This window comes from Thunnus maccoyii, chromosome 4 (assembly GCF_910596095.1).
Source record: "Thunnus maccoyii chromosome 4, fThuMac1.1, whole genome shotgun sequence".
Classification (NCBI taxonomy): domain Eukaryota; kingdom Metazoa; phylum Chordata; class Actinopteri; order Scombriformes; family Scombridae; genus Thunnus; species Thunnus maccoyii.
In genome coordinates this window covers 18,447,125-18,460,637 of record NC_056536.1, presented here as the reverse complement: position 1 = coordinate 18,460,637, position 13,513 = coordinate 18,447,125, and the positions used below count along the sequence as shown (strand labels likewise).

Genomic DNA, 13,513 nt, shown 5'->3' with positions numbered 1-13,513 from the left:
TGCTGATGTCAGAATTTTAAGATTTACTTTCACGAAAATTACTTTGTTCCCACCACAACATCATCGCCCCTCCAGCCGACTTCAACCTGTAGCCTACTGTAGCTGCATCACAGCATGTATCTGCCGGTCACTGAGGCGAGGGAGGTAACACCTGCATCCTCATCCCTTGTCCCCTCTCCCACTCCCACTGCTGCGTTGCTGCAGAGCTTCGGGTGATATATGGCTGGCAGAAAGGAGCTGCTTTGACCGTGGGGGCTGACTTTGGACACTTCTGCTGGGCCCGTTACGCATCACCACCACAATCAGAGGGCAGACTGTAAACAAGTCTTAGAAGAGCCTGTGAAAATAGGTAGGACTTTTTGATTTGCATTTAGATATTGCAACTTTGGTTGTGTCTCTAAAGTAGCCTTAAATACACCTGCATTTTAAGACAGCTTTTGTGCCATGGCCTATGACGTGTGAAGTATATGTCACTGGCCTATATGTCATCTACTGGCTATGACACATTTCCCTAAATGGAACTATTAATTTAATTAAATCAGTGATTTGCTGAAGTTTTTCTGGGCTTTGGGAGAGAATGTTGGTCACATCATATATACAGAGAGAGGAAATTCATCTCAGAGATTGTATGGAGCACTCAGTATATAATCAGATTTGTTGGTTGTAATTGCACCCTGTGAGAGCTGATGCAGTATTACTGGCGAGCATATTGATCCTGCAGTGTGCTCTTATGAGAGAGAACTCATAACCTAATACACATAGACACAATGGAACCAATATGCTCAAATGGTTCGGCCCCCCCGCTTGTTATTTTCAACTGGTCCTGCGCTTGACTGTTTGCATGAAGGTCTTGAAATAGTAATATCTGTAATATCAGTAATTCTGGGAATTACTTAGCCTGTGGAAATGTTACATTTAACAAAATAAAGAGACTATAAACAGTTGTAGGTTAGAAATATATGCCAATTAATACAAGTTGTTGAATGTGCGTGCTTAAAATCTTTCATGCTCATCCAGTACAAAAGACAAAAACATGGCACACATGGTAATCACAGCTAACATCACAGCCTTTCTCTGCCCTCTGTCCTGTCTTTTAGCTCCTCACAGGCAGATCTGCCTATACCTGAACCCACAAGCGTGTGGAGCCTTTATCTCCTCGTGGCCTGACGTGGCCCCACCCTGTCTGAAAGCTGCAGGTCCCATCTCCCTCCAGTATGACGGTTGCGACCGGCGACCCTGCGGACGAAGCAGCAGCACATCCAGGTCAGCCTCATGACCAATATGACCCGGAGCCGGATCATGAGTGCTGTGAGAGGGTCGTCATCAACATCTCGGGCTTACGCTTTGAGACGCAGCTCAAAACCTTGTCCCAGTTTCCAGAGACACTGCTGGGCGATCCCAAGAAACGGATGAGATATTTTGATCCTCTCCGAAACGAGTACTTTTTTGACCGGAATAGACCAAGTTTTGATGCTATCCTCTATTATTACCAATCAGGAGGGAGGTTGCGCCGGCCTGTTAATGTGACCCTGGATATTTTTTCTGAGGAGATCCGGTTTTATGAATTAGGTGAGGAGGCTATGGAAATCTTCAGGGAGGATGAAGGTTTCATAAAGGAAGAGGAGCGGCCTCTGCCAGAGAATGAGTTTCAGAGACAAGTGTGGCTGCTGTTTGAGTACCCAGAGAGCTCAGGTCCTGCTCGCATCATTGCCATCATCTCTGTCATGGTGATTCTTATATCTATTGTCAGCTTCTGTCTGGAGACACTGCCAGTTTTCCGAAACGAAGATGAGGAGATGTACAATTATCCATTCCAATCTATGTCCAACGTAACCTCTACCTATGACAGCTCTACATATTTTACAGATCCTTTCTTCATTGTGGAGACCCTCTGCATCATCTGGTTCTCTTTTGAGTTCCTAGTCAGGTTCTTTGCCTGTCCAAGTAAAGCTGGATTTTTTGGCAACATCATGAACATCATTGATATTGTGGCAATCATCCCCTACTTCATCACCCTGGGCACAGAGCTAGCAGAGAGGCCAGAGGACAGCCAAGCAGGCCAGCAGGCTATGTCTTTGGCCATTCTCCGTGTCATTCGTCTAGTCAGAGTGTTTCGTATCTTCAAACTCTCACGTCACTCCAAGGGGCTCCAGATCTTGGGGCAGACTCTGAAGGCCAGTATGCGTGAGCTGGGCCTCCTCATCTTCTTCTTGTTCATCGGCGTGATCCTCTTCTCCAGTGCTGTCTACTTCGCTGAAGCAGACGAGCCACATTCCCAGTTCAGCAGCATTCCTGAGGCCTTTTGGTGGGCTGTGGTTTCCATGACCACTGTGGGCTACGGAGACATGGTCCCAACTACCATTGGAGGGAAGATTGTGGGGTCTCTCTGTGCAATCGCCGGTGTGCTGACCATTGCCTTGCCAGTACCTGTCATCGTGTCGAACTTCAACTACTTCTACCACAGAGAGACGGAGGGTGAAGAACAGGCACAGTATCTGAATATCCCAAGTGTGCCTAAAGCCAACTCAGCTGAGGATCTGAAGAAGAGTGGACGGAGTGGCAGTGGATCCACTCTCAGTAAATCCGACTATGTGGAGATCCAGGAGGCTGTGAACCACAGCACTGAGGACTTCAGACCAGAGGCCATGAAAACAGGAAACTGCACCCTGGCCAACACTAACTATGTAAACATCACTAAGATGCGTACAGATGTATAATGTCAGCTGCTGTAGATGGTTAACTTAAGCTCGGGTCTGCAGGGACTGTAACAGGAGGATGAAGGTGTGACTCCCTGTACTGACCAACGTATGGCACCCAGTATGGAGGTCCAGAGCAGACGAGTGAGATTAACTTGGAGAAGAGGTCAGCAGAGAGAACGTCATGTTCTCCCACGTCCGAAGGTCCAATCAGAGCATATCATAGAACTGCCATCCGTCTTATTTGGGACATTGTTTGTGTCTGCATGGAGTTAGTCTTACCTATGTGACAGTAGTCGTCCTGCTCGCAACAGTAGCCAAATAGTAGCCTAACCAGTAATAATCTATATTAACAGCATAAGGGACCACCTGTTTCTACTTTCCTTCTCAAACTGCCGCCGGGAGAAGATGCACGCCAACAATAATTTAGATCAGCGTAACTTTTATTTTAAAATGTAACTTAATTAATCAACTTGTGATTAAAAACAGGCCATACTATCAGCATTCATGAGCAATTTCTGCTGCTCTAACTGCCAAGGTCCTGACTCAGAGAAAAACAAAATCACTGAGATCACAGCCATTGTGTCAGGGCGAAACTGAATTCAGCAACAGAGAAAGAAAGAGAAAGAGTGATACTAATATGCTTTTGGCCAAATGGTCGTGTGTTGCTTTCTCTGTGAGAGAAAAAAAGCTTCATTCAATGGACCTGAGTGCACTAGCATTCCTGCCTTGGCCCTAACTATATATTGTCTAGTACAAACTAGTGGCCTCTATAGAGACCAAGAGATAGATGACAGTGCTGTGCTGTAATTCTGGACCACAACAGCACACCACCTTATTTTTCCTGCCATTGTTTCTTGATGAAGCTCAAGAGGATTTATCGCATGTACACATACCAAGACTTTGCCTTTTTTTGTTTACAGCCAATGCAGGCTAGCAGGTGGATGAAAGAAATATGTCTTTAAACAGAGTGAATGTCTTGTTTATTTATTCGTGTTTGTACATTTTACTTGTCTCCATCAATGTGTGCTTCTTTAGCAATAGGATGAATGTGTGCTTTTCAACTCTCATAGGGTGAGCACCCACATTTTTTATGGTTGAAACACCCAACGTGGAAGGATAGATAATGAATATAAGTAGTGTTCTGTGTGAGTGCCTATTTCTCCACCTTTTTAACTGTACCTTTAAGTGTCTCTTTAGCTGCCGCCTGGGTCCACTGTAACAGATGTGCAGTGAGTAATGTTTAGTTTGACACTACTGCCCAGCATAAATGTTGCTGTTCTTGACTTCATAGCATTCCATGTTTGTAGAAATACATAAAATGAGATTAAGGAACCAACTACAGTGAGATTTAAGTTAGTTGTTTTTGTCAGAATCCAGTTTTGTAACAGTTAAAGGTTCATGGCAGCAAAGTTAACTGGTTCAATGTACAATTAATTAAGGCTTTTAATGTATTAACCCTAATATTTCACAATTCTAAAGGCCCGACCAAAGCATGAGCTCAATCAGGCCAACTGAAATCAATTTAGGAGACTTTTAAGGTCCATCTATTGTCATACCAGCAATGCCAGCTTTGTATTATTCAGTCTTACTGTAAGCTTGTGTATAATATCCAGACACCCATTAGCAATACTGATGAAATCGATTGCTCCTAGCTAATTTAAATGGATGAAGGATCTAGCATCATCAGTTTATCCTGGCATGCCCTCTCTCCCATATAGTTCTCCCGTTAAAACAACAAATCAAAATTAGTGAGCTTTGTCTGCCTCTGGAACAAGTTAGATAAAAATATTTTGCAATTATTTCACTGTTAGATTTTACAGCATCAAGTGTCAATCATCAGGTCACCAAAGACAAATGTGCTGCCACCTGGCTTATCTTGGATTGTAAAAGAGATTTATTGTTTTCTCAGTATTTATTTATTTAACTTTTTTGTACCCATGCATTTTGAACAATCATTACATTGGTGCATTTTGCCCATATTCTAATGCAGGACGTAGGCTATGTGTTCTTCATCAGCTTTTTATCAAACAGATGCTGTTCTGCTATTGTAGTACTGCATGTCCTTTGAAGTTTTCATTGTAGCATGCGTTAGTATGAATAATACTTAAAAGGCAAATTGACTTAAATATATTCCAATATCTCTATAGGTACCGGCAGTATGTGCAATATATGAAAGACAAGTGTCTTGTATTAGATGTGTGTACACTTTGTATATGCACCTTCTTGCCGTTGCTATTTGAAATCCATGTGAAGTATTTACCCAGAGGGCTTTGTGTGCCCACGAGAAGATTTGTTTTCCATTTATAATGCAAGGAAGATTGATAAAGTAAGAGCTGGTTAAACAAGAGAGGAAATAGGAAGTTTGGTGAAATAGAGAGTCCAAAGCCACAGGGACAGCTAAACATATGATCCACAGTTCAGACTTTAACTTGTGTGCTGCTCCCTTTAGCTTTATTGTCTTTGTAGTCAGTTTCAGTCACAGCCCAGTAACTGTGTCTCATAGTGAAAGCACAACAACAGCTACCTACTATCTGCTGCCAGCACAGTGGATGCAGACTCAAATAGTTGGTCAGTCAGACTTTTTGCTCAGCCAAGTGTATCATAATGCTCCAAGGGACTGTCTGAGTGCCCCTATCTCTGATATATAGGTCCATCAAGCTCAGTGTGTAGTGTTTTCTGTGTATGTGTATGTGTGTGTGAGAGAGAGAGACAAAGAGATTGTGAGAGAAACAGAGCTTTTAGATACAAGCTGAGCATGTAGCTCTTAGAGACAACTTGCTGGCAGTTATCGGCCAGAATGACTATGGTGCTCTGTATATTCTATTCCATCACAGCACACTGTTTACAGCCTGTGTATATTTATTCAACACATGCATATAGTATATTCAACAGGTAAACAGAGGGGAATGTCTTGCCACACTCACTACAGATCAGATCTATCAGCATGTGTTGACTTATGAGATATGCTACGGCATCAGCCAAGGCCAGTTACTGGGAATTGTGGAGTGGAAATAGAGGAAAGAAGAGGAAAGGTTGGGAAGGAAAATATGTTAATGAAAGTTAGATAAACACTGCCCACACCCTCCTTTGCTTTTTACTCTGATGTGTAATTGTATTTCTCCTAACAAGCTTTTATGTGCTGGAACACCTATGTGACTTTATGTGGCCTGAAAGCTTCGTCTGGACTGCCGTCTTTTCCACTCTTGTTACCAAGCACACTGTTGAAGTGACACTCTCTGTCAAGACAAAAACATTCTCATGGGAGAAACCAACATTGACGGCACATCAGGATAATCCGAACACAAGGAAAACACATCTCTGCTGTACTTCATAATACAGACTAGAGGACACTTGATACACACTCAAAGACTTTTAAACATATACAGCCAGTGTACACACACTGCCTGTGAACATACATATACCTTCATGGTCACCTCTGCTGTCAGGAGAGTCACCTGTGGTTCTATCAAACATCAAGGCCACAAAGTGAATGGACTTCAACCCACTGCTGGTGATCAACAAACGTAGCCATGTAAACAATGTATCTATAAGCTGCTTTCAATGATGTCTTAAAATGCCTAAAGCTTCAGCTTTAAATTGAGCTTCTGCCATGTTCAGATTCCTGTGTAGCAGGGAATCGAAATGTATGCTTGCTGAACTAATCCAAGAAACTAAAGTTGTGCTGTAGGTGAATTATCTCTTAGTTTTGGTATGCTCCAGGGACAAAGGATGGAAGTATATTAAAAAATCAAAAAGGAAATATAATTTCTATGAGAACTTTAACTTATTTGTGTCATCAGACACTGTATAATTGATCTGTTTGTTTGTTTTTTTCACTATGTTTTTCTATTTGAATGTCATTATTAGGTCACCTTTGAGCCTCACACAGTGCAGGGGCTGAAGTCTGACTAAAATACACATGCAAGCCTTGGACAAATAGATTCTGCCTTTATATTTTTACCCTTAGCCAACCACCTCCACTTACTTTCTACTTATGCCACTTCCTCTACCTTATTCATCTATTTGCCAATCACAAATCTTCAGCTCCTTCACTGTATTACGGCCTCTGCTCATAGTGGTCTATACTCTGTCTGTATAAAGCCTGTGTTTTTTTCTACCATTGTAAGACCATGACGCAAACTGTCCATTGTTACACACAAAGGAAATATGGATCTGAACACTTGACATGCCCTTCACAAGGACTTCCAATGGATATAAACCGATTGAATAGAGAATATCTACACAGAGATTCTTTCATCATTCAAAATAATTGTAAATTATAAAACTACTATGAATAATAATGGTCTTGATGATGATATAATAATAACATCTTTATGATAACCTCAAGCTGCTGTTGTGTCTTTCTCGTGATGCAGGATGTTTTACAAAAGGCCTTGTGTGAAGACAAGCGTCTTTTTAAAAAAAAAACAAAGGGATTTGTAATTCAAATTGGGGATTTAGATCAGTTTGGATCATAATGATGCCCATACTGTCCCAAAGGCCACATCAATTTTCCAGGTGTTTGGGATAATGATTTTTAACTGTGATGTTTTTCACCTTAACAATAAACAGACATGTGACAAATTAAAGGAAAAACCAACATACAGTGTTTTAGTAAGGTGTTGGGCCACCATGTGCTGTCAGAACAGCTTCAATGCTCCTTGGTATTGGTTCTACAAGTCTCTGAACTCTACTGGAGGGATGAACACCATTCTTCCAAAAGATATTCCTTCATTTGGTGTTTTGATGATGGTGGTGGAGAGCGCTGTCTAACGCATCCAAAATCTCCCATAGGTGCTCAACTGGGTTGAGATCTGGTGATTGTAGAGGCCGTAGCATAAGATTCATTTCATTTTCATACACATCAAACCATTCAGTGACCCCTCATGCCCTATGGATGGGGGGGCATTGTCATCCTGGAGGAGACCACTCCCATCAGGATAGAAATTTTTTAACATGGATAAAGGTGATGACTCAGAACAACTTTGTTTTGATTTGCAGTGACCCTTCCCTCTGAGGGGATAAGTGGACCCAAACAATGCCAGCAAAATGACTCCCATAGCATAACAGAGCCACCAGACCCCCTCACTGTAGGTGTCAAGCATTTAGACCTGTACCAGTTTTTCCTTTTATTAGGTGCACTTAATGCAAAGAGAATTAAGTCATGGGAATGAAAACTGAAGGTTCCATATACAGCATAAATTTATGAAAGCACCACTGAAATTCCTGACCATTACAGAAGGTATATTTGAATTGACTGTTGACCCTCACCTTCTCAATGGTTTTGTGTCCCGTTTCCCATAAGTGAATCTTACACTCTCTGTGGTTTACTGAGAAAGCAAAGTGGTCTATTTATAAAAAGCAAGGAGGAGGAAAGAGAGGCAGAGAGATTTAGAAGGAGTGTAGAGAGCAAAATGCTCTCGACTCCTGGTTCAACATGGAGTGGGACAAGTACAAACACTCTGTAGTATCCGTGCCATTTAGTAGTGTCTCACACATCCTAGTAGGTGGAAATGTTTGTCTCTCCTCTTGTTGTAACTCCCTTATGCTCTCATCACTGCTCCTTGAGTTCTGGCTTCGCTCTCTCTATTATTTTCCCCTCTCACATTTCATTTCCCACACATTTTCTCTCTCTCTCCCTCCATTGCTGCTTCTCCAGTGGCTCTAAGCACCAAAGTAATGCACAGTGGGTGATCTGATTCTCCTCTCAGACATATATTAGCAGGAGTAATGCTCCATCTGGTTGTCTAGGTGGACTGGGTTCCGGTATGTCAGCTAAGGACAGTAGCCAGGCAGCCTTCCAGATAACTGATGGATATTGATCCACTGATTGCTGTAAAAGGAGCTTTGCTCAAGTTCTCTTAAAGCCCGTTAGACAGCCAATATGCCACCTATATCACAAATCTTTGGTTTATCCTGTCTTACAATGCATGCGAGGATGTTCCCTGCTTTTGACCTGACTTACTTTGAAGGCAAGGCTCATTAAATGATTTAAAGCGGCCACAAGAAAATAATAAAACTGATATATTAACAGTTAAGTTTCCCTGCCTATATCCTCTTCTGACGCCTGTCATTTTGATGGACACAAGTGCACTTGTGTTTGTATGTTGTATGAGGCAATACCCAATAGACCAAGTGAATGCCTCACACGCTGTGAACATTTGCCCATTGCAGTATGAGCTGATTTATAACCTAATACACAGCCCATTTAATGGCCTGTCAACCTGAACTTGCTTTATAGCAGACCAGCTTCCATGAGGGAAACCTCTGTGTGTACTGTGCACATCTGTTCATTTATGTGTGTGCATGTGGAGGAGGGGAAGCCCTTTTTTCATTATTCCTGTCCCAACAGTGGAAGCCCCCTGTGTTCACCTCTTCTATTAATAGCGCATACAGCAGGTTTCCTTTGTGTTTATAGGGAATGCCTCCTTCTTGCTTTCAATAGGTAAATAGAAGATTGTGTATATTGCTGCTGTGGAGGACTAAGATTTTGTGTTAGATCTGTAGTTTTTGTCGAACACAAAGGAAAATCTAAATAGATATTTTTAAATAATGTGAACTGCAATGTAAAAAAAAAATTTTTTTTTTAAATTCAAAAAGGTCTAAAAAAAAACATTTTGGTTGCAGGAAGGATGCATGTTTGAAAGAGGGAGAGAATAATGGAAGGGGTGGAGTGGGAGCAGGGTCAGATTTTGAAGAGGAGGTGAACATATGAGAAAAGAAAAACGCCACCAGGGAGCTCCAGCCCATCGATGTGTTTAATGAGCAGAATTGATTTACGGGCTTGGCCTACATTCTGTAGGCTGCTCTCCATCATATATGTGTAGTTACAGCTAACCACGGTACTGTAAGGGTCTTCAATGTAGACTTTAAGATACCTGTGTAGTATATATAAAAGCTGTTTATAGAGCTCTGTTTTACAAGGAGAAATCCACGAAACCCACCAATTTCAATTAAGAAATATTTATAGATAATGTAGAATTAAATGTAGAATTTTGGCCCAAAAACCCCTCATTTGATCTTGTTTCTGCAGTTGATTTGCAGTTGTTGTCCAGTAGATAAGGTTACCAATTGATGTTGATTCCATATATGTGAATCAGCCATGCTGTGTATATCATCTGTCTTTATGAAGTGACAAAATTTAACATGGAAGCAAAACAAAGCACATGGCACCAAGAAATGTGTTCCAGAGGAATAGCAAAACCAGCTTAAGTATATACATAGCATAGCAAACACTGACATGACCTTCAGAGAAAAAACTCCCAGGAAAATATCTTATATCATGCATTAGTCTTTCAAAATGGTGTCAATGAATAAATTAGCATAAACAATGCTATATCTGCTATATGTATATATATGTACTTATGGATGACCCGAAGAGATGAAGCTGAGCCTTGTGCAAGCAGTGAACTTGTATCACAAGGACATACATACTTCAAGATTTTTTAAATGAACACTAGTTTTGAGACATTTCATGTGAGGTAAATCTGAGAGCAGATGCTCTCATGAGTCATGCAGATATCTATCAGATGGGTGGACAGAAGATAAAGAGCTTCCGTCAGAGTTTCCTGCTCTGCTGATTCATGCTCAATCTTTATGAGCCATGCATTCAGCAAGTAACTCACATAACTTAACACATAACTATTGTTCATTGTTCATTCATTCAGTTCCTTATTATGTTCCTATCTGCCCCCTAGTGTCCATGAGGAGGCATGGCAAAGTGTATTGTTTTTTAAAATTGGGCTAAACTTTCATACTCTCCTTCTTTCTGTAATGCTAGTATACTGTGCAGCATTCTTTGCATCTTTTATACTACGTGTCTGCACAGTATATATTTTTAAAAAAAAATCTATCATCATTTTTATTTCCTCTTTATTCAAAAAAAGTAGTGAGTATACTGTGTGCCAACTGATTTCACATGTAAATGTATAGGTGTCAAATTGTGCTAAATAAGAATGTTTACAGTAAATGTCATGCAACCCTAAAACTAAATGTTACAAGACAGACAAATCAAGATTTTATCTTTCTAGGTTTAATATCTGCCAAAAAAAAGAAATACAATTCCACAAGTACTTCGTCACCAAAAAGGAATTAAATTATGAATGAATGAAGGAAAGAAACAAAGAAGAGGAGTGACGCATCGTTCTTCTTTTTACTTTTTCTGAAAAAGACACTTGTTCTGTGGTTTTACAGTTTTTTGCTTTATTACAATAAAATGAATCAGAGGCTCTGTGACACCATGGACACATCACGATCAAAAAATCTCAATTTCCGTACACCACAGTAAACCCATTCACAAGAGAACAGAGAGCTTTTCTCTACTAGTGTTCCAATTTGCTGATGAACATTATGGACTCTTTTATGGTTCTTTGTATGAGTCCATGTGGAGAGACAAAGCTGTGTGTGTGTGTGTCCGTGTGTCACCACAGTGAGGAAACAGGCAAATGATACCCACTTCCTCTCCTCCTCTCTGTACCTCCGCCCACTCATTGGTCACAGACATGATATAGGGGGCTTAAAATATCCCACCCACATAAATAATTCAAAAATTCTAAAAACCGTGTTCTAAAATCCCTCCTGGTCTCTATTCCTCTTTCCCGTTTCTCCATCATTCTTTTGGTCCCATTGATATTTGTCTTTCTGGAGGTGGGTTTCAAGTTTCAGGTTCAAGTTGAATCTGCCTTTCCTTACAAGCACAATGTAAAACCACTGGACACACACACACTAGTCAGCGCTGTGCTTTTTTTTCAATACCTCTTAGTGTATTGATCAAGTATGCATCAGAAGTGGATTACATAATGGGGTGGTAATTGGAGAGCATTAGCCATTGATGGTTACTTCACTTTAGTAATTGTATCTCAAACTCAAGGGTTGATTATTCTGCCTCTATTTATCTCAACCCTTGAAGACTGTAACTATTTTCTTATTAAAATTCAGCATTATAGCATTCTTTAATGAGTCAGAAACTAGACAGAAAATCAGTGATATGGCAGGAGAGTAACCCAGACTTTTAACCTTCCACCTGCTTCTTTGTTCATCACTAATCAGCACCAAGCACGGAAGAAGACATTTGAGATCCCACCAATCAAATGAATTCCTGGATGGAGCTCGATAAAGAGATATCAGTAGGCCACAGATTAAGGCAAAATATGATGAACAAGTAGATTTTTTACTCTCCTGACAAAACTGAAAACCTAGTTTAACACTTGTACAAACTCTTCCCAGCATCCTTTCTCTTTCCCCTTGTCTTCACTCCAGCTTTGTCTTTGAAATTTCCTAACCCTATTCTCTTTGGCCTATTTTTGTAACTCCAGTGGGAAAGTGGAGCAGATGCAGAATGTTGGCGGTAACAGCTTCGTAAGGAATAAAGACAAGAGAGAAGTGTCAGTGAGTGAGAGAGGAGCAGGAGATCAGGCCTGTTGAGACATGCAGTCTAGGTTTCCTGGAAGAAGGCGGTGCAACTCATGAATAGGGATGCTGGAAACAGACATTAACAGTCAGAATTATCTAGACTCATGTGGCTGTGTAGCCTGGACAGCTAGCAGTGAAGATTCATGCCGTGGGGAATGCCTGATCTATATATAGGGTGATGATTTGAAAAATCAAGAAGACATGTTAACAGTGCTGGATGAGGCTTAATAAATATGGCTCATGTACGTATGGCTTTAAAAGTTTAAAAATTGGGAGAACAGTCAAAAGTTGTGTAAAGAATTGAAAAAGAAAGTCTCAAATCTGTTCTCTTCCCTCCAAGTTGAGTGTGTCAAAGTGCACTCCCACCATGAGCCTGCAGAGGGAAGCCTATCCATACTGTGCAGCACTGCCCATGTGACTCTGTGCCATCCATGCTCAGTCATGAGCCAGACAGTAGCATCTCCTCCCCAGCCTGAGGCTGCATGCAGGTCCAGAGGTCAGCCAGTGAGAGCATCTGTGCCAGACACATCCATTTAAAGAGCGATGATGGGAGATTAATATGACACTAAGCAATGCAGTGAATCAATCTTATCCAACTACAGCGAGTTTACCCTTTTGACCTGCATGGCTTATTTAAAATGCATTATACTGTCGGTACTTAGGCTACTTGTGAATACGCAGAAGACAACAAAGTAGCGCAGATGGCATTGTCAAAAGTAAAAAGCCTGCACTGAATCCTGGACTAGGATATTTTCTCAGGTCTATTTTAAAACAACACTCATATTCCCATATGTACATTGAAAGAATTATATACTGTAATCAATCCTGATCGTCATACTAGCTGTGAAAAGATCTCCTCTTAAACAATTTCACTATAAGTGATGAAGGACAAAATCCACAATCCTCATCCTGTACAAAAAATAATTCTTAAATTCAGCTGAAGCTAATATGAGTCTTCTGCAGTTTTTCCAAATCAAGTGACTATCTTACAAAGTTACAGTCTATGGACAGGAAACACTGTCCATCATGGATGCACAATTCATGCTTAAAAGACTGTAACTTTGGAAGATCCCACTTAATGTATCTATAACTCAGACCAGTGAAGCCTCGTATTAGCTTCAGCTGAATTTAAGAATACATTTTTGCATGGAACGAGGACTGTGGGTTTTGTCCCCCATCACACTGAAATAGAGGTTTAAGAGGAGATGTTTTCACAGTCAGTATGGAGAGGATTGTGACCAAAAATGCTTTCACTGTACATATGGGCATCTCTTGAAAAAAAGTGAACCTTTCCTTTAAGGATTTTGTTGTGATAAAAACAGTTCCTTGCTTCATTCAGCATTGGGATTAGAAATGAGAAGAGAAAGTGATCATGACTGATGGTGGTGCAGTCAAGAGAGCAT

The 13,513-nt window shown here is 40.8% G+C and overlaps 1 protein-coding gene across 1 annotated transcript; it reads left to right on the top strand.

Annotated features, from left to right (window-relative positions):
- The first annotated feature begins 260 nt into the window (after positions 1-260).
- On the top strand, positions 261-6,941 carry kcna2b (potassium voltage-gated channel, shaker-related subfamily, member 2b). The gene is made up of 2 exons (XM_042408620.1): positions 261-349; positions 1,098-6,941. Exon 2 carries the CDS (start codon positions 1,215-1,217, stop codon positions 2,715-2,717), a length of 1,503 nt encoding a protein of 500 aa, XP_042264554.1. The 5' UTR covers positions 261-349; positions 1,098-1,214; the 3' UTR covers positions 2,718-6,941.
- The last annotated feature ends 6,572 nt before the right edge of the window (positions 6,942-13,513 follow it).